We start from the raw sequence: 21,241 nt of genomic DNA, 5'->3' as shown, positions 1-21,241 counted from the left end.
GCGCGTAAAAATTATCGTGTAAATGGTGTTCTAATTTACCGCGTAAAAAAAGGGACTGGCGAAAAGAAAGTCCGTGTAAATCGAAAGTCAGGTGCAGTTGTAAGCTTTTAAGTGGTTCGACAATTATTCGAAGCACGATATCAAAAAGTAATTTATCGTTTCGATAAAGTGAGCTTTTTTTATCCTCCCTGAAAATCGTATTTCCTGAAGAGTGGTGTGAGCTATGAATCACCGATAACCGCGGCTGTCCCTCTGTTTCCTGACAAAAAGAAGTCACAGCTATCTATCGGAGCGTAATTGTGGGTTTCGCGTTGCTGTGCTCACAGATTGAACTCCGTAACTTTGTGCTTTAATCAGTTACCGTGGCTCGATGGATTACCACGGTGCTACTTAAATAGTCGTACAGTTGTGGCCGCAATTTAATGCACATTTACATTTTAAACCCCACCCTAAATCAGAGGCGGGAGGTGGCTAGGTAGGTAATTGTATGGGAATGAGGATTTCACGAACTGAGTAACAAAGTTTCTAATAATTACAAGAACGTCAAAGAGATTTGCGCTCGGTATCTGTTTTCATATATAGACTGCCCAGAGATAAACAGTACAATTTCTTGAATCTCAGCTATGAGATTTGTGTTTTGAAACCACAGCCATTTGTACCGAAAGCTAACATTCATCAAGTTGTTTAGCGAGTACTCTTATTTGAAATATTGTTTTGTTTGAGAAAAATCAGGGTTTCAAATTGAACGAAAATTCATTAATACTAGAACTACCAGATGAGTCAAATTAACCCGTTTCACAATTTTTATTTTGCCCGCATTTCAATTATAAAGACACTCTTGTGAAAGATCGTTGCTCTAATGTTTGTGAAAAATTATAAATAAATTATTCCAATTATTCAGTGGTTCTAGTATTAATATAGGAATGTAATAGTTTGCTTACATCAGTAACACATTGTATACAATTATGATTATATTGAGCAACAAATCTTTATTTTTTCCATATATGCTACCATTCGTTCAAGATTCTAATAGATTTTCATATTTCAAATGTAAACCTAGAAATTATTTGCACGATAACTATAAAATGTTTTCGTTTATTTTCTCTTGGCATATTTTAACTGTTTCAATCACTTTTTCTAGATCTTTGTTACATTTTGTTAAGTTTTTTTATATCATATAACTCTTAAGTAAAAGTATACAATTATGTTAGCTCACGTCACTGTTATATTTGTACGATACGATATTTGTTATATATTATATTACCAAAAACTGAAACTGATAGAGGTAATCAGCTTCTGAATTCATGTTTGGGACGCGACATTCTACAAGATTGGAGGATCCTTTCCTCTCTGTGGATATTGCAATTCAAAATTCATATTGCACACTGTTACCAAAGAGACTTCGTTCACGTGCATAATTGAAATAGTGTTTGAGTATAATATGAAATTTATGTGACAGTGCATTTATAAACATCATTAAGCAAATTAATTTTCAAAAGTCCTTTCACTCGATTATAATGTAGGTCAATATGTCAAAGTAAATAGTACGTTCGATCTTCAATGGTTATTGGCTTAGGTGATTTTCAAAGTTATTATCTCTCACGTGTTTGCACTTCATAAAAGTGCGAATGCATGATTGTGTTTATTTACTTCGAATAATTGCAAATTCACTGGGTGTTGCCCGCAATTTATAAATAAAAATAAATCGAATACGGCTTGTATGCGTTTCGTACTAAAATATCAAAACCAGTCTTGATTTATGAAACCATCGTTAACGTTTGTGCGAACAATATATGAAAAATAAATTTTCATCGGAAGGCAGCTTTGTAAATACTAGTTTCATCATTGCATTTTTTTATTCTTAAACGTTGTGAAAATACAAATATTAGTGGGGAACAAAATTCTTTAATTATAAACAGTACTCAGATATTTTTGATTAATTTCCTTATTAAAAAAATACTTAAGTTAGTTTTAATTCTTTATTAACTTTTTAAGAAACACTTGTCGACTATATTTACATTCGGTACACTTTATATAATCATGATTTGTAATTTATATTATTTAGAAACTGGATTATTAATTTAGAGTTTTACTAAAAGTAATATTTTTATAGAAATTCCAACACCAACAACGCAAGTGAGAACGACGACGACTACTCCACAACCTACAATTGAAGAAGGTAAATTTCTAAAAAACATTAATTAAACTAAATTCTTACATACAATATAGGTTTATTGTTTATACACAAGATTTATGTACAAAAAGTGTTTCCACAAGCATAATATTTCTTACTGTTAATACTTGTAGATTAATAGTATTTTCTATTTTTATGTAAATATTTCCCTTGACGATTATAACAGTAGATTTAATTGTACACTTGTTAAAATTGTTTGCTTATTTTTAGTTGAAAACATTCAAAACTCGCGGCAGAGACCATTGCCCAGTGCTGAACCGAGTTCCATTCAAATAACAGTTTCATCGTTACCCAATGTTGTTAGAAGCGATGGTAAGTAATTCTCAAAAGCTTAATTTTAAATACCAATATCAAAACAATAACAGTTAAATCCACTTAAGACTCATTTATCTACAATAACCTGCTGCAGTATTCTTACGAAAAAAATTACCTGAAAGAGATTTAAATTTAAAAACGTCTATAAAACTATAGAAACTTCTTATAATTGAATAAATGACACTATTATATCATTAATCGATTATTATTAATATACACATAACCTCAAAATTTTTGAACAAAAATAAGAAAGAAAGTGAAATAATGAAATCAAAAATTAAAAACAGACAAACTTTTTACTTACCTTCTTATTAACTCTTTTCTTATTTTATTTTTTATTTTACTGAAAACGTCATTGAAATTACACAAGAGAATTTATTAGAAATTGTGGTGAGTCAAATGTAACGGATATCAGGCATTAGCTTGATTGTGTAAATTTCGACAATATTCGTGACACGGTATCGACAATAGGCAAGGGAAAATTGTGCGTGCTGATTGGTCGATATATTTCCTGGAGATGGAAAGTAACGATCCGTGCCGATCGCTGAGGGGCCTCGTAGGGGTCGCGGTTTATCACAGTATTGTTTCGCGAGTCGAGAACCACCGAACATTGCATCGAAACCTGTGCACGTATTAATTGCTTCTCGCTTCCCGTTTCGCATGTAGAACAATATGCTAGTTTTACCGAGGGTAAATATTATATGCACAGAAAATGGCAGCTTTCCCTTGGGAGGACATTTAACAGAATTACACGTATCAAGCATATTGACATACTATTATTATATTTCTGGAAAATACACGTTTCGCTGTTAACCCCTGCCCTATGGTTTCTTTCACAACTGTGATAGATACAATTACTTTCTCACTGAATATTTCTTGGAAAAAGAGAGAAATTGTAGGTATATTCTGTATTCATGTTTATTCTAAGGTATAATAATTAATAATACAGGAATAATGTTTAATTAGAATTCAGGAGAATCGAGTAACAGTTTGTTAGATTCTATTTGAAATCTTCACCACGAAACCGACACGATATTATAAGGCAAGGGGTTAATGGAATCGTAATATAACTGATAAAAGCAAAATCCTTTCAATAAGTAAAAACTGTTTCTTCATTCACTTCAAAGTAACTAAATTTTTAATATATCGTTACAACTTGGAGTTACAATACGTTGACTGTCATGGTGGTCATTACTACAGTTTCTAAATTATTTGAAAGTAATTACAATAAAAAAACATAAAATTCAATACAAAAAATTTAATGAAAGAAATAAAAAGTACATATTCCTTATATTTTATTACAATATTTTAAACCTTCCTTAAACATTTTCGAAGAGATTTTCATAATTCAGGAGTTACGTGTCGTAAAGGGTTAATAACGTAGGTAACTTGATAACAGCGTAACATAAGAACTGTGGTAACAAAATCACTAATAATTAATTCTAATAACATTTGCCTTTATCATTAAAGAACAAGTAGCATTATATAAAACACTAAAAATTCTCGTGGCAGTGAACGTGTGAAACAAAAATGCATAAAACACGTTTTCCTTTGGGTAATATAAAAGCAAAGCATCGCTAAATCTCATAAAAGTGTTGTTTTATATTATCCACTCGTCGGACAAACGGAGATCTTTCCTTTTTCTCTATGTCTGTATTAAAAGTTTCAAAAGCAAATCGTCTCCTACAACTCCGATTTTTGTTTTACCTTTGACGTTGTGTATTCGAGCAACAGTTGTGGCGTTGTCGAAACAAGTTTGAATATTCAAACACGTACAACAGCGCTTACATGTTGTAGAACTTCACAATCAAAAATCGAATTAAACGTGCCCGCGCGATAGTGCGCCGGTATACTCGCATTGTTCAACGTTCCTCCAGATTATACGACGACTACGACATTTTTTTACTGTTCGCGTGTATTTTTCTCTGGGAAAGTAATACGTGCTAAAGTACAGCAAAAAGTGCAGACGCTGTGATTTTAATCCTTGAAAAAATATATCGTCGTCGCAACAGAATTACATTACGGTACAAAATGTTGACAAATGAACATCGAAAATAAAAGTATCATAAAAGTATTTAATTTGTACCTGCGTAATTAAAATGGGTTTAATTGCGACATCTTTCTACTGTAACTCTTTTACTCAGTATTGCAGACTGAATTGTATTTATGTTACATTCAAGATTGTTATTATTTTAATTAATTACGTAACAGAGAGAAATTTAAAAATTTTAACTTCGTCGTCCTTGACAAATGTAGCAGTTAGCAAGTGTCCATCATTTATTCTTCACTCAACCATGAATTCATAATTCTATTGCAACTTTTAACGCACTTAAAACATTGATCAACTTGTCATAAGTTTTAACAAGCTATGTGTAAGGCAATGCGTACACTTTCTTCTTGCTTCTATCAATATAATAAGAAAAGCCATAAAATAACCGATGGAACAACTATAACCTTTAATTTCCTAACGTTCGGCATATAATTTAGAGGAAGATTTCAGGAGAAGATTCGTTAATTCTCTATAAGCCGAATTGTTTTTCATGATTATACGTAATATACAATCAACAAATATCAGCCTGTAAATACAAACTACTAATGTATTGAATAATTTTAATAATTGTATTAAAACGGATATACCCTGTAATTTTCAAATTACAATGACGGTGAACTTTCACACATGAGCCTATAAAAGTGCGAATTAACCCCTTGCCTTACAATAACGTGTGAGACTCGCAGTGAAGATTTTAAACAGAATTTAACAAACATAAATATTACCCAATTCTCGTGAATTCAAATGAAATATTATTCTCCTGTTATCAATTATTATACTTTGGAGCAAATGTGGATATGGAATATGCATAGAATTTTTCTCTGTTTTCAATAAATAATAAAGTTATTGTATCGATCACAGATGAGAAATAAATGATAGGGCCAGGGGTTAATTAATTACTTCATTTTATTCGCCAGTTTGCTGTGCAAAATGAAATAAATCAAGACGCCAGTATATTGGTATGTGACTTCACAGTCACACGAGCCTATAGAGGGTTAATTCGAATCTTCTGTACCTAACATCATTGCATCGTTATACACAAGTCTAATGAGGTCATATTTAACAATTAATCAACCGGTAATTAAGTGTTAACACCCTGAGTTCCATAGTGATCACCGGTGACTCCCAATCAAATCGAATTATTATAGTTCACTCGATGTCACCGAATGCGGTGACATTCAGCTAGATGAACGTGCAATAATAATTTAATATTCAATTTTTTCCATTTTACGTATTTTTCTCTACGAAATCGTGCGGTATTCAACATGTTAATATATCGAGATGCTGAATCCAATTACGGAGTTTCATCGGGAAGTTTAAAACCGACGAAAAGTAGAAACGGTGGGCGTATTTTAACGTAAATACGTTATCCCGCTTAGAAATTCTGGGGAACTTCCTTTTAAATCATCGCCCGGGCGTAATGCGAGAACTTACGCACAGCGGGATGAGAAACTTTTTGAAGGGAAAGTTTAAGAGAAGGCGTGAAATTTACCCGCAAACTTTCAGCAACGTGGCACAACGCCGTAGATCTTCTCCGAGGCGACAAACGCTGCGCTCTCAACGGGATTTTGATGAAATCCCATGCGGTTTATGAACTACTACGTCGTCTCAGCTATAGAAGTAATCCGGTCCTCCGTTTGTAGAACTTTCTCGCAAGTTCTTTCTGGTATTTGCGCTCATTCCCTTTTCGATTGTTGCCTGTTGTGCCAAGTGAGCCTCAGCACCTAGGGATCCGGGTTGCTTCTGACCAGCGCGGAGCGCGTTCGTCATGTTTGCGGATCCATACTACAACAGGATATACATGGTTAATGTCTTTCATAAATGAGCGATCGCTGATTAGTCCTGTAACCGCTGATTAGAATGTCTTTGGCTTTAATAGGGCACAATGCATCACTGATATCGATACCCACCGGGGAAGGATCTCGATAATTCGACTTGGAATTTCACGGATTTTGCTGGATAATGGTGTGCTAGTTAGTAATGATATAACTACGTGAATACTTGATGACCTTAGCACTTTGCGGACAAGCATTTATAAAATTTTTAAAAACTCTTCCCATAAAAGTTGAAAATGCATCGTAATCTTAAATGTCAAAAAAGAAGGAAACCATGTATCAATCTTTAGTTATTTGAACAATGAAATGATCCATTCGCATTTTTCGATTTCAGATTTGCTGCCATTACGACAGCATTCAACCGCAAAAGATTAAAGGTGTAAATAAAGATGCAAATAAAATTACTACAAATTATTTCGTCATTACTTTAAAAATCTATACTCTAGATTCTAGAGCAATAGTATAATTTCTCTAATGGTAGCTTCAATATGCATAGTCATGATTATCCGAAATGATATACGCTATTAGCATAATGAAATTATAAAACAAAAAACATTTTGGATTATTAATAATAATAATATATAATATAAATTCAATGTTCATTGAAGTCTACTATTTATTACTACCACCAACTGTCACAAAATCAAGGTTTAAATAGAAAATGTTCATAAATTCTCTTAGACATTCCTGATCCTATAAATAAATATTCTAAATTTATGAACGATCTTTGTCCATTACTCGAATACACACTAATATGAAACATAAATATTCCTATAAAAAATATGTTCCACGTACAAATTAAACGTTTCCCAATTCGACAAAACCAAGCTAGAAATTATAAAGCGTTAATCATTTTTTGCCTAGATATTCGGCTTCATGGCAGAGCGAGTAGCGGCGGTTATAACGACGCGGAAAACAATGTAGCGACAAAAGGACGAAAAAGCATCGACAGCCAAGTGAGACCACGAAGAATCGACAACACGGCGCAATCGATGTCATCCAGGGGTAGTAGCTCGAATTTTCTCGCGCAATCTAGAGCGGCCATCTGCATAATCCTACTATCTGCGTTGTCGTAGTCACGTCAGTGTCTAGCATCAAAAAGAATGGTTATTCCAGGAAAATCCTTCGGGGATCAAGATTCGTCCTGTTCATTGTCATTTATCTCATCCGCGAAAGGGATCAATTAATGGATGCGCATCGACAGAATAAATTTATCGGCAACCATTATCGTCGCAGCTGCTACGACTGAAATCAACGCGTATTTCTTTATGAATGTTGCAACAATACCGATTAATTTTCATCCGCGCCTTGCCAAATTTTCCAAACAGATTTAAATGCTTTCGCCATTCATTTGTCCAACTTATCGCGTTTTTACACGTATTTGCGGTTTCTAATTGTATTTCACATTAGTTATCTGTAACTTTGAGGAACAATGGTATCGAGTGAAATTACATCTGGAGCTAAATGGTTCGCTTTGGAAATTGTTGCCAGAAATGTTCTACGTAATTGCTCGGAGAATTTTTACTGTGATTTTATTGCTGAGTGTTATAATATTACTCGCGAGTTTTGTTCTAAAATAAATACCGCAAATGAGTTTACATAGAGTTAAAATCATATTTTCATTGAAAAAGACGTAATATGCTGATTATGTTTCAAAATTTCTAGAATGAAAATTTTTACGAATATTTGTTCATTTTACGTTACTTTAATTGGACATGAATTAAGTATTCAATTAATTTTTTACTTGGACTATTATTAAGTATTGTTGAAATGAAAATATATTTTTCAGTGAAAAGATAATTAGTCCCTTACAGGTCAACGATTTATGACATTGTTTAAAATATATTTCATTTTAAAATACTCATACAGATTATACATGTCAAATTATGTTACTTGAAGTGTTTCTAAATCTTTCCACCTTCGCAATTCCTTTCGGCAACACATGATTGAAATATTAGAGATACGTGTATTTCATAGAGCACCTTCGAAAACAATTTCCTATTGTACCATACATTTTCCACTTATATATAGTTTACGAAAAAACTGTACAAGCATGACTTTCAGATGGCCAGATAACCATTATTAAACAAAGATGTGTATTTTTGTATTTCCTCGTGTCAGATGTATTATTGTTTTAAAACAATAGCGATGTGCTTTCAACGAAAAATATTTGTTGTATATACGTATTGAAACGAAGACGGACACTTACGCGTACTCTTAAGGAAACGTTCTATCCAAAATTTTATTTTTCACATTCCAATAATAATTAAAAACCGCATAAAAACCTCCGAAGCAAATTTTCTTCTAATTATTCCCAAAGAAATAAAACTTGTGTCTGTATCGTAACATTTATTTCCGTTGCGGCGTATATAAAGAATCAAAGAAAAATCAACGCGACTCGGATAAATTGTAGTTATAATTGTGATATAATCTTCTACACATTTGAAATGCTTGCAGGAACGTAGAATAATTTCCTCCGTTTCCCAACACATTCCACTGAAACGATACTGCCAAGAAGCTGTCTACAATATTACAAAGATGTCAAAGAGAAAAAAATCATCAAGGGCGATGTAATTAACGTTCGTTTACGCTCAGAATTATTTCAAAGAATTTTTGAACTGATTATATCATGTCATTTCAGTATCGTTCGCCGTTGCAGCTTAACGGGGCAGTAGTTCCCTTTATCTGTTTCGTCCGATATTATCGATTTCTCTCCTTTCTTTCTTTGTTCGTCAAGTGAAAAGCTCTGAAATCATACGCGTCGTTAGCCAAATGAGATCCTTTCATTTCCGTCAGTTCTACAAGCGGAAATGATAGAACTCTTTACCGGTGCACTTTTGTTCGATTGTTTCACGGAACGTTTCTTAATACTTGTAATTATCAAAGATGAAGATCGCTTTTTGTTTCATGTTTCATTTTCTTTAGCTTTATAATGACTGGGTAATAACATTTATTTAAAAGGGCTGAAGCTTCGTCAGCGGAAGAGATTAGCTCTTAAATTAATGGTTGCTCTAACTATTACACGCTACTTAACCCTTTGCGGTACAATGTGTGTTACGTCTTTGACTCTCGTACACTTTTCTCTGTATGTTATTTGGATTTTACTTTCCTTTTCCATTTTAACGGTTGAAACTCGTTTTCTGTGTGTATGTACAGAGAGGGGATGCGGTCGGATGGATTAAACCAACAAAAGATGATTGTGAGTGTGAAAATAAATTGTATATGCAAAATAAAATATCATATTTTTATGAAACTTTGATAAAGGGTAATTCTTAGAAGCATTATTGATATGTATTTTTTTATACGTACATTATATAATTTTATTAATTCAATTCAGAACATATTTGAATTTTCAAATTCCATTGGAAACATATTTGATTGAATATTTTGAAAATTGTTGCATTTAAAAAAGTTTGAATGACACACGTCCGTCATGGTATAATTAATTAAAGTTTAGTGGAAATTAAATAAATAAATGTTTCGGCAACCTCTTGCAGTGCAAGAATTACAATTCCATATTATCCATGTTTTGTATTTAGATATATATTCCTGTTCAAAAATTTATATAAGATGGATTAATATTTGGCAGGAAAAATTAACAAGGAGTGCACAACTGAATTAATTATTAAAAAATACATAACATGATTTTACAATTTACAGCATTGTTCTAACTTTAATAGTTTTTTAAATATTGTACTAAATATATTTCACACACTTAACCTTGGTAATTAAACAAAAAAGATACATATTAAATATATTTGCAAGAACAAATGTTTACTAAAACAGGATTAACATCTATCAATGTCACTTCGATATATTCTTTTACTACATACATGAAAATTGAAACATCGATAACACAGAGAAGCAAAATAATGCTTAAGTAAAATATATGTATCTTACAAATTTGTAAAACAATTTTCAAAAGATTCATTTTACTGAGACAAATGTTATTATACACATTTTACTTCAAAATCACGTATTTGTGTGGTCATAAAAGCCATCTGCCCTTTCCCTTACTACCACAACTGTATAATACAACTTTAATATCATAAAAACTACTATGCAATATCTAAAATGTTTGCTGATTACGACGAAACGCATTGATGCTTCTATTTGCATATAGAACCGTAAACGGTTCGTACGGTTGAACACTTGTGTATATTATTTTCCGCGCTCAGTGATATACTTATCGTTTACACTAATAGTCCAGTCAGTTATTACATATTCGGCCTAATTAAGCTAGTATAACGTCGTATGCAACGCAAATGCATATACCACACAATCTATAATTACTCTGTAGAATTCCGTAGATTTTAATGAAAAGAAAACTAAACGCATCGTTTTCGTATTTCTATTCGTAGGCGCGCAACACACGTGTTAACGAAACAAGGTTTTACGTAATGTACCGTGTGGGTGTGTTGCGTGTGATTGCATCAGCAAGAATGTTACACATTAGAATAGGCTCTTCTGTTCCGTGTCCGAATGGTTCAACTGAATGAAACGAAGAAAATTATGACCGATGCATTTGTATGCACTGAGAATTACGTATAAAACCGAAGATTGAACATTTGAATATATTTGTAAATATCATAGGAGTATGACAACTTAAAAGTATTATAATATGTCTGACCTAATCAAACGAGTAAGAATAAGTTTGTACATAACATACTAACTTGCGATTGTGCATAGAATAAAAATAATTCCATTTGGATATGTCGTGTTGCATTTGCTGTACATACACTATATATGTACATACATGTTAAGAACATTTTTTATTTAAATGAACACATTGTGTAATTCACACTTATATTGTAATTGGTCTAATCTGTTCCTTCATTTATTCGTGTCAGCATTCTTTTAATTGTGAAGGACCGTATCGTCCATTTATTTTCATTATCTGTTTGAGGTGAAAAACTTTGAAAGTTTAAATGAATTATTGAAATATTTATTCTATGCAAACTAAACTACAGGGTGATTCGTCTAATTCGATGAATCAAAATTACGTAAAGATTTCTCGTTCTACATAAAAGTGTATGTGACAAATCTATTTTATTTGAGGGGGCACATTTTGCACGTAAAGTATAAACAGTGTAAAAAGAATAATTATTTTAACGTCCATACCTCTTGATATAGCACAATTTGTGCTGCATACACTTTTTTATGTAACTAACAGTTTAAAGTAATTTTATGTCCTCAAGTTAGCTAAATCAGCCTGTAAAATTGTCGATGCAGTAAATTCTCAATTATTCGGTCTTGTTTCAGTTAATCATATTTTCGTCGAAATTCTTTTTCTTGAATCTAATTTCTAGCGTCCATATTAAGATGAAGTTTAGTGCATTTAATGTAACGAAACAGAATTGTTTTTAAATTTACATTACCTACTTTTACTCGAAGTAAATATTTAACTAACACATATACGCAACACGTGTGTATATATAATTTTTCAAATTAAATTCACCTTATTTAATACAATTTAATTTAATGTAATTTCTTCAATGAGCACCATAAGTGAGAACGGACCGATTAATCGTGAATTTATTGTATTTAAATTGTAAATATTAATCATCGACGGATACTGCACGTTCATTTATTAAAACCGTGCATTGTAAAATGTTTTAATAATTAAAATCGTCAACGACAAATGGAGATATTTAAATCACAATGATAGATATTTCGATGAGAATTAATTGTTTACTTGTCAAATTTTTATAATATATAGATTCTTTATTTGTCTCACAAATTTGTTTAGAAAATATTATTTTGCAAATTAGTAAAGTAACTGTAAGTAATGCAATAAGTAACAAGTAAAATCAAAATTGACTTGTACACTTTTTATTTAGAAAAAGGTAAAAATAAATTTTCGAAATTTTGGGTGAACAATTTAAAAAACTAATTTTTCATTTGCATTCCTCTTTTGTGAAGTGTCTATCTTCTCAACATTTTTTCGATACTTCAATCCCTGATTAATGATCTATTTATCGTTGTCGAAATACATTGTAAAATCTGTATATAAGAAAATAGACACAATTGAATTTATAATGTATTTACAGCAGATTAGTTTTAGCAGCGTGGTAAATCTGAATGTAGGAAAAAGTATCTGATTGAGCTTACTACAGCTTTTTAGGTATGCAACTTTTGACATTAAATTGTTTTCCGCTTCTATTAATCTGAAATACATCAATGAAATATTGTTCAATCTAAAATTCAAATAAAAAACAATTGAAAGGCAAACATTATGAAAAGTTATGTTCTCTAACAATTTACAATAAGGATATATAAATCGCGCAAAATAAAAATGGATTCTAAGAAAAAAAATTATTTCATTCAATAAAAATATTACAAATCTGTTAGGAAAAGTCATTCGTTTTATATTTTATAGTTCAACATATTGCAGCTAAATAAAGTAAGAGAGAATCAGTAAGTTGTTTAATATCGTTAACATCGTTCAAACGTTCCTTTAACGAAGTTTCGATAAACAGAATTAGTAAGAAGATATTAATGTCACTTGTTGTATTTTTGAAGGATTGTAAAACGAATTTAAACAAAAATTAATGTAAAAATTATCTTCCCGCTGTAGATCTAGGTTGAATGAAATACTGATTGAAAGCGAGTGATCAACCCAATATATGTAAATGAAGCGTTTTGCATGTATGGTAAAACATTTCTCAGAAATGTTCGTGTATTAACAATAGGACATCAATTTTGTATTGATTTTATGGGATTTTTGTAAATAACTGAATATGTAAAAAGTTATGTATTTATATATTTCAAAATTAACAAGGCTATGTAACTTTTGTTATTGGAGAGTATATAATATCTACTTTTCAAATATTATTTCAATTAATACATGTTTTTTTAACATGTCATTTGTTCAATTTTGTATGAATACAGTTTTGTTACAGACGTGTCGTTACCATTTATAGTTCAACATAGAAAATGAAAACTCAACTGTGGAGTTTTAATGTAATTTAATTAACAAATGTATCGTAAGTAATTAAAGAAAGTACTTTGTATTGATATTTGTCATTTATTTCTTATATTTCGTGACCTGCCTGTATTTTGAAAATCAGATTTACTTTGCCGATCGTCTTCATATTTGAAAATAGCAGAGAACAATTATTCTAACTTTTAATCTACCTTAGATAATTTCTTTTTAAAAGCACTCCACAGTCATCCATCACACCATTGTACCATAAATAATGTTCTTTAAAACATATGATAGAAATACATGTAATTCATTAAGAAAAAAGGTGATATTATGCATATATTTTTATTCTATCATATTTCTATAATGTATAAATATAAGCATAATAATGCAATCAGTGTCAAAATTGATGGAAAGAATATTTTACTTAAATATTTTTAAGTAATTTATTCCATTGAAGCATTGCAAATAGCACTTCCGAATATACTGAAACCAAATGTATGTGTAAGTATGTAAACATCAACTTCAAATTGTCCAATACCACCTCTAGAAGGTTGTATTAAATTATAAAATGTTAAGATATTCAAATTGAAAGATCGAACACTTTGCCAACTTTTGTGGTAAAAGACGGCTATTGCTTTACCAACTTAGGAATCTTGGAGCGATCAGAGCGCCCTCTTCTAACGAACGCCTGCACAAGCTTAACATTCGCATTGCAATATTCCCACTCAGCCAATAAGAAAGGAATTTCTTATACTCATTGTTCTCTGATACAAAAACTTAATTTATTTGTTTTACATGATACAATTACTAATTTCACGCTTTGACATTCCTTTGAAGTTTAATTTCTATTACTTCCCAAATTTTATGAAATGAATCAGAAAGTCAGTACCGATATTTTGGGGTACCATTATAATTTCCATAACATTTTTAATGTTACCAACAGAATATGAATAAGTAAAAAGTTCGTTTTAATTCTTTTATTTAAATATTACATTTTTCTATTTTTGTATAATTGTTTGATCAAAATGTGAATCTGAATAAGAAATTAATAAAACATAATAGAATAAGAATCAAACATATTAAAAGCTCTTTTAAGACGGAGAATGAGTCAGTTTTTTAGAAGGGTAGTAAGACGTTTTTATTAAGATTTGTTTTTCGTTTAGGTAGTGTATGGTAAAAATTATTTAATTGCTTTTATAAGAGTAATGCACAGAGCAAAAATACTACTTCATTTCATTTTCAGTTTACCGAAAACAGTAATGAATTCAATATAATTCATCGTAACAAAATTTAATTAGATTTATTTATTATAATAAACAAAAGTTAGTTGTAAACATACAGAAAAACTACTCCAACTATTAAAAAATGTATTTAATACATCGTAGAGCGACCCTGTGTACTATTAAAGGAAAATCAATAACAACATAACAGTTATAACTAGACTGACGATCTTAATGCAAATTCAAATTTCTAAGAACATAATCAGAAACATATCATTGTGATAGAAAATGGTTTTGTAATAATAAAAGAAACGTTATGCTTTAAATATTTCATATACTTTTGCATGTCGTATGTATTCTGTAGAATTTTGCATTACGAAATTTCCCATAAATACATAATGATTTTTAGTCTAGTTATAACTAATCACTTTTTCTAACAGCGAGTTGTAACTATACATGCAATGCAGTGGATAGACTCGGTATTTGTTGAGAAGATATTTTGTTCTGAATGTTCATAGAGCACAATAGCTTCGAGTAAATTCACAATAGATAAATTCAGGCCATCCGGAAGTTAAGTTAGTGTTCCTTGTGCAATACGAACTGTTTTTAGAGCACTGCGGCTCTCAGCAGTTCCGACCACGACATTAGAATCACATTTGTTCGACGTAAATGGTTCTTGATCGTGGCAAATATAGTCTTTTATTTTGTTTCTATTCGTATGTATTCTCAAACAATAAATCTGATTGTTAATGCAAAAATAAAGTCAATATAATATGGAATAGGGGAGATTTAGACGCTGTTGTCCTCTTATTTTAATGAATGTCTTTATTAATTTAATGGAGAATCTAGTGTTTCAAAGTTATCAATAAATAATACCAATTTCTATGGTATTTATTAATATTTTTGGAATTTCAGTAATCCCAGGTGTCCTGAGGGAATCTTTGAAAACTGTTCTGTTACAACTGAAGTCCCTAAAAAATCTTCGAAACACTCAATTCATCGACATTGTCAGAACCCTTTGGAAGACATTAATTTCTACAGTTTTCAGAAGTTTTTAACATACTTACAATAGTTAATAGGAATTTATGTCATTCATGATTTTATTTCTGATTGACTTTCTAATAGAAAGAATGTTGTTATTTCCAACAAGTAACAGATAGAAGCTCGACACTTTAAATCAAATTTTATAATTTTTTAACGACTGAAACTTGCGGTAACTGGTTTCACGATTTTTTTATATCAACCGACCTTTAGTTAGAAAATTGTGGAAATATTACCAGCTACAAATGTGTTAAAATCTTATAAATAATTTTAATAAATAAATATAATATAATAATTATAAAAATAAAATTTAATAAATAAAATTCTTAGCCTCATAACTTTATTTAACATTTATTTCTATTTATACACATGAGCATATATCGATTCCGCATATTTCTTTGATATAGTCAACAAGTATTGAAAACAAGCTAATTTTGTTAGAAATATAGTAATTACAATAAATATATTTAGGGTGCGTGACTCTATAAATGGTTTGAACCTAGTTCTTTACACCGGTTAATGTATCAATACTTTCTCAGAAACAAATAATAATCATTTTTCAATTATAATATGAAATAATGATATACTACATAGGTACATAAATGCAGTTTCATCTTTGATCGGAATACGCGGCGTAGTCCTTTACCACATACTCCGTTGGTAATGTCGCAGTTGGCACAAAAATGGTAATGGGGCGTTAGCGCCCTAGAAAATGGGTCCATTATATTATAATCTTCCCATTACACAAACACAATTAAGAATTTCGTACCACTTATAAATTCAATTACTGGCAACCCAATTTTTCTTATAAACAATCCAGAACGAGTTCCCTAAACCGAGAAGAACAGTTGTACGAATTACGTTTTCCAAAGGGTGCGCGGAAGATATTTAAATTTTACGAATTTTGGGATATTGTCAATGAGATCGTCATTCACATTTATCTGTAATCTTGTTCCTACACCAGGCAGTTTTCTAAAATCTCAAGTCAAGCATGAAGGCGGGTCGACTAAATCCTCATCGCTGGACCAGCATCGTCGCAGCGGTGACTCTCATGGTTCACCATTTCCTCCTCGGATGAAGTGAAAGCCATGATCGAGGCTTGTGTAGAATGTAAAGAAGTCGATGCGAATCAAGAGAGGGAAACCGCTTTGCCGTCCAGTTACTCCAAGGCAAGCTGAAAGGAATGTCGAGCGCCGTACATCGCGACAGCAACGAATTCTGAGTATTTCTAATCATCAGTCACGCAACAACGCTGTCAACAACGTGTCAATGGTGAGTGAATCCTCTTCTTGCCTAACATGAACCTAATCGAGATCGGTCCTTCGCGCGCTATCCTTCAACCCTTAACTACCCTGGTAGAGGAAGAAATTAGGGGATAAAGCAATCCGATTGCTACCTTCATATCTAAACAAAATTAAAATAGGTTACATCAGTGCAAAAGAGATCTGGGAGCACCATTGCATTACTTAAAATTACACCCTCTTGTGTTGTAGAGGGCAGATACTAATATAACGATGAAAATTAGCTGTACCAATTAGAGAAGTTTGATAAGAACTGCATGGTAGATGGAGAAGCAAAGGAGATTATTATGTACGACAAAACGATAATGTTAAATAAAATTAATTTGTCTAAATTGTCTGTGCGAATGACATATTTCCCCCTATAATTCTTGTGATACGGTAACGTAACATAAATTATTTGTGTATTTTTCAGTGTATATGAGAAAAAAACATTTTAATGCAGTGAAAGTTAACAGAACTGGAATGAGATTATATTGCACGATAATTATAGTAATGGTAATAACATTAATATTTAGTGTGCGGTAGTTCAAGATTTATAAACTTTAATAAATTTTAGTTTATTAACTATCACTTTGGAGCATTCTAAATTTGTGTCATTTTATCGAGTTTGAGTGACTGTGATAATTGGTGACCAACTGTTATAGATACTACCTATGTTAAGAAGAAATATAGTATGTTCGAAATTGAATACAAATTTATGAATAAATTAACAACCACCGTAAAAATACCCGTTATAACCAATGAGATCATAAAATTTCCATTGTTCGATGCAACAACATCAATACCATAATAAAAATCAAGAATGGTACCGCATGGAACAAATATGCATTCCATTAAGCGGTTTTATATAACAGTTGTGAGGTAATGTCGATTAAAAGCCAATTGTTTAATAACGGGAAACGGATTATTGAAAATTAATATTGTAGATATCTTTTTCTGTTAGTAATTTACATATTAATGCTATTTACTTAAACTCACTCGCCGTAGAATTTATAATATTTTAAATCATTGACTCATAAATATTCTCATTTTTCTGTAACCAAATTGCCAATAACTCTGTGTAAATAAAAAATGATAAGCCCGGTACTACCTTCGAACGTAATACGAAGTCCAAGAAAAGGGAAAATAAAATGACGTCATCACTTAGAAACCAAGTGATAAGATCTGAGTAAGAATTTGCAATCTTACACGTGTGAAATCATTATTTTGAAACATGACAAGTTTGAATATTTCATAAGCTTCCTATGAAAATATGCTTTTCTTAATATTTCCATAAAAATATAATTTATTAAAAACACAAAGACAATTAAAAGTAAATTATTAGAAAAATTGTCTTACTCCATATAATTGTTTAAATGAAACAATTACTTCATTCTTTAACAAGGAATAACTCTCTTAAACATGTTTATACCTTTAATTTCAATGATTTTTTCTATAGCCATAAATTTGATTTGTATTTAAATAATTGACCCATCAACGACGAAGGTACCAAAATTTAAAGCCATAAATTTCCGGCACAGAAACGGGAATTTAGTCTTATCGAGATCGCTGTATGAACAATTTTGCCTCCCGTAGTATGTGATTTCTCGTAATTCATTACCGGTTTACTTATCGCCGGATTTGAATGCGAAAATCAAGAACACGGTTACCGTGTGTAAAGTTTGTTGCCGCGGAAGGTGTATCTCCGCGACTCACCTATCTCGTTCTCTGCATCTACCTACTGTGCCCAACGAAATCCAAGTGAAAGTACGTCACTATTTGCGTGAACGTGTGTGCTGTTCGGGCAGCACGTGCTTATGTTCTTTTTTTATAATTGGGGCATCGTTTACATTGCGTTACGTTACAATACGCCTCAGCACGGTTACAAAGTGAAACCCGGGGGTCTCTGATTTAGTCGAAATTAACGTTATGGAATATTTTTTGCCAATTAACATTTCTTTTATACCGTTCACCAGAGGCAAACGAGCGAACGGTGTCTAGTTTTTACCTTCCACGGCTTCGTTTGCGAAACGTATCGACGAATTATTCATGAAATTTCTTATCCTATTTGGGCCTGCATGCAAATAAATAAGTACACAAATTTATTAAACCTATCTGCTCGGTGTGAAAGACTTATCTCAATGTTTATCTACAATTCGTACATGAGATCTGATAACTGAATTAATAATTCAATCAATTCTTCGACGAACGAAGGATGCCAAATAACGTAAATGAAGGAATTTTTCAAGGCAAAATTGTAGTGACAAATGTTTCTCGCCTGTGAGCTATGTAAACTCAGAGTTGTAATTGATTTGACCATAAAAAAACATTTGAACCGTGTTTGAAACTTAGAAAAAATGCTCATCGTTCTAGCACTTTAACTACCAACAACCTATTAATACACTTGTCAATGACTGAACTGTGTGGAAAAGAAGTTAAAATTATTCTCTTTTGCATAATAATGCTAATAAATTCTAAAAATGATTAAATTATGTTACACTAGATGACTCATTGATCCAAGATGATGATTGCTATTGAAAAATTCATTGAGAAATCCTTAGCTATTATCCGTTTATCTCTAAAAGACTATTAAGTAACTGACGGTAGATAATGTGTAAACAGCGCCGAGTTTGCAAATGAGCCATTCATTTGCTGAAGTGATTAACTCTACAAAACAAAAACTGGAGAAAATTGATACAGTAAAACAAGTTGAGACCAATTAAGTACGTTGGCAAGAAAATTTGACAGAAGTCAAAAGGTGTAGCTAATCACTTTGAATCTGTAAAAGATACAAATACGGTTTATTACCAGACTGCGAACGTTTATGCAATTTCCAGTTTTTTAAAATAAACTTCCAGTAATCGATACCAAATAGAAACTTACTACATTCACAGGAAGTTACCATTCCTTCGAAATAGTCTAAGTATTGCCGAAATTGAATTTCACTTCGTAATTTTTGTAAATTTCTAAATTTGTACATTTTTCTCAAATTTAATTCTAATTCTAAAATGCAAAAATACAATAAATACATAAACATTCACTGTTTACTTACCAAAGTATGATTTATCTTCATGTCAAGTTCATTCTCTCAAATTACTCATATATTGTCATTGTCTATCGTTAAACAAATATTTAACAAATTCTTCAACGAAGTCAAGCTTCGAAGTATAATAAACATTGAAATTTAGCAGTACACAATCAACAAGCATTATAATTACACGATAAAATCTATCAGAGAAATCGTCGAAACTAGTTTCTTGGACAAACGAAGCTTCAAACGAATGAATTCCAATTTGCACGTCCGTCGCGCCCTTACGCAAGAAAATACCTTCTTTCCGATCGCGAACCGTTTGCACACACACACATACACACACCTCGCAAGTGATTTTTCTTCTTTAGAAGTAATTTTTCCAGCACGCTTTTCAATGAAGTTTAAAAGTCGGTCACATTTAATAACGCGTGTCAATGAGAAACTGTTTCCTTTTCGTTCCGATGAAAAGTAATCCTGTTACTCCGCTCCAGCGAGTTTTCATTCGAGGGCACTGGTGATTGATCGGTAAATTGACATTCCACGGAATCGTTTGCTTTCTAAGCGACCGTGTCACGTGCGCCGCATTGCCATGCGGATATATTTGTGTATAGACACGTGCAACGTTGCACGTTTACTCGTGACCACGATCCATTTACATTTTACAAGGACTGCGTGCGAAACGTTCACTGATCTCTTTGCGAGTATTGCACTCGCGTCCCACGCAACACTGTAATTTATGTAATATAATATTTTTGCCGGTTATCGACGAGAAATGCTCATGACGATCGCCGTATAAATTATCTAATCTCGGACACCTTGTAGGCTGCTGACAGTTATTTTCGCGGTGTGTCTACGTTAAAAAATGCGGAGCCAGTCTCTAACTTGAGTGTCACGAGTCATTGGACTTGAAAAATTACTGGGACACCCACTTAAATTAGTCGGCGGGACGAACGTGTGTAATAATATTCGTTAAGTCGCTCGAGCGGCAACCTGTTTCTCGATATCTTTCTATTGCGTATGCAGAGTCAGGTGAAATGCATTCAATCTTCCGGGGAATTCGTTTTCAAATTTATACATTTATGGATGAATAATAAGCAGATATTGTTTCATGATTGTGTTGGTAATCAAAGGGTTTGTGTTTTTTGAATTTTAGTATTATATTGTTGTTGCATATTTTTAGGAAATATTTAGAAGAATGTGAGAAATTGTGGTGAGGAGAATGGGAAAATAGATAAACAGGTGGAAGGTTGGAGTGGGTTGCTAACGTAAGGTTTAAAATCATATACCTAAATATTTGCAAAATAAAAATAAGAGAATGATAAGCGTAAAAGATCTTTTTAATTTGTA

General features: G+C 31.8%; 2 protein-coding genes and 1 long non-coding RNA gene across 4 annotated transcripts in view; 2 read left to right on the top strand and 1 right to left on the bottom strand.

The window, feature by feature from the left end:
• The window catches only part of LOC116432487 (neurotrimin), a 281,335-nt gene extending 268,017 nt beyond the window's left edge, over positions 1-13,318 (top strand). For both annotated transcript variants that reach the window (XM_031989532.2, XM_076364515.1), the window contains 3 exons: positions 2,114-2,179; positions 2,405-2,506; positions 7,259-13,318. In XM_031989532.2, the coding sequence (XP_031845392.1) occupies positions 2,114-2,179; positions 2,405-2,506; positions 7,259-7,470 (380 nt within the window). In that variant the 3' untranslated portion in view covers positions 7,471-13,318. The remainder of the gene's footprint in view (positions 1-2,113; positions 2,180-2,404; positions 2,507-7,258) is intronic.
• On the bottom strand, positions 6,112-20,407 carry LOC143174213 (uncharacterized). Its single transcript, XR_012997987.1, has 2 exons — positions 19,916-20,407; positions 6,112-6,344 (listed from the first exon to the last, which is right to left on the bottom strand). It is a non-coding gene; the product is annotated as an uncharacterized LOC143174213 (long non-coding RNA).
• LOC116432440 (uncharacterized) overlaps positions 16,753-21,241 on the top strand; it is a 28,773-nt gene continuing 24,284 nt past the window's right edge. The window contains exon 1 of the mRNA XM_076364508.1: positions 16,753-16,855. The gene's annotated coding sequence lies outside the window, so the exon portion shown is untranslated. The remainder of the gene's footprint in view (positions 16,856-21,241) is intronic.

This window comes from Nomia melanderi, chromosome 1 (genome assembly GCF_051020985.1).
Source record: "Nomia melanderi isolate GNS246 chromosome 1, iyNomMela1, whole genome shotgun sequence".
NCBI classification, from domain to species: Eukaryota; Metazoa; Arthropoda; class Insecta; order Hymenoptera; family Halictidae; genus Nomia; species Nomia melanderi.
This window is presented reverse-complemented; position numbering and strand designations above follow the sequence as displayed.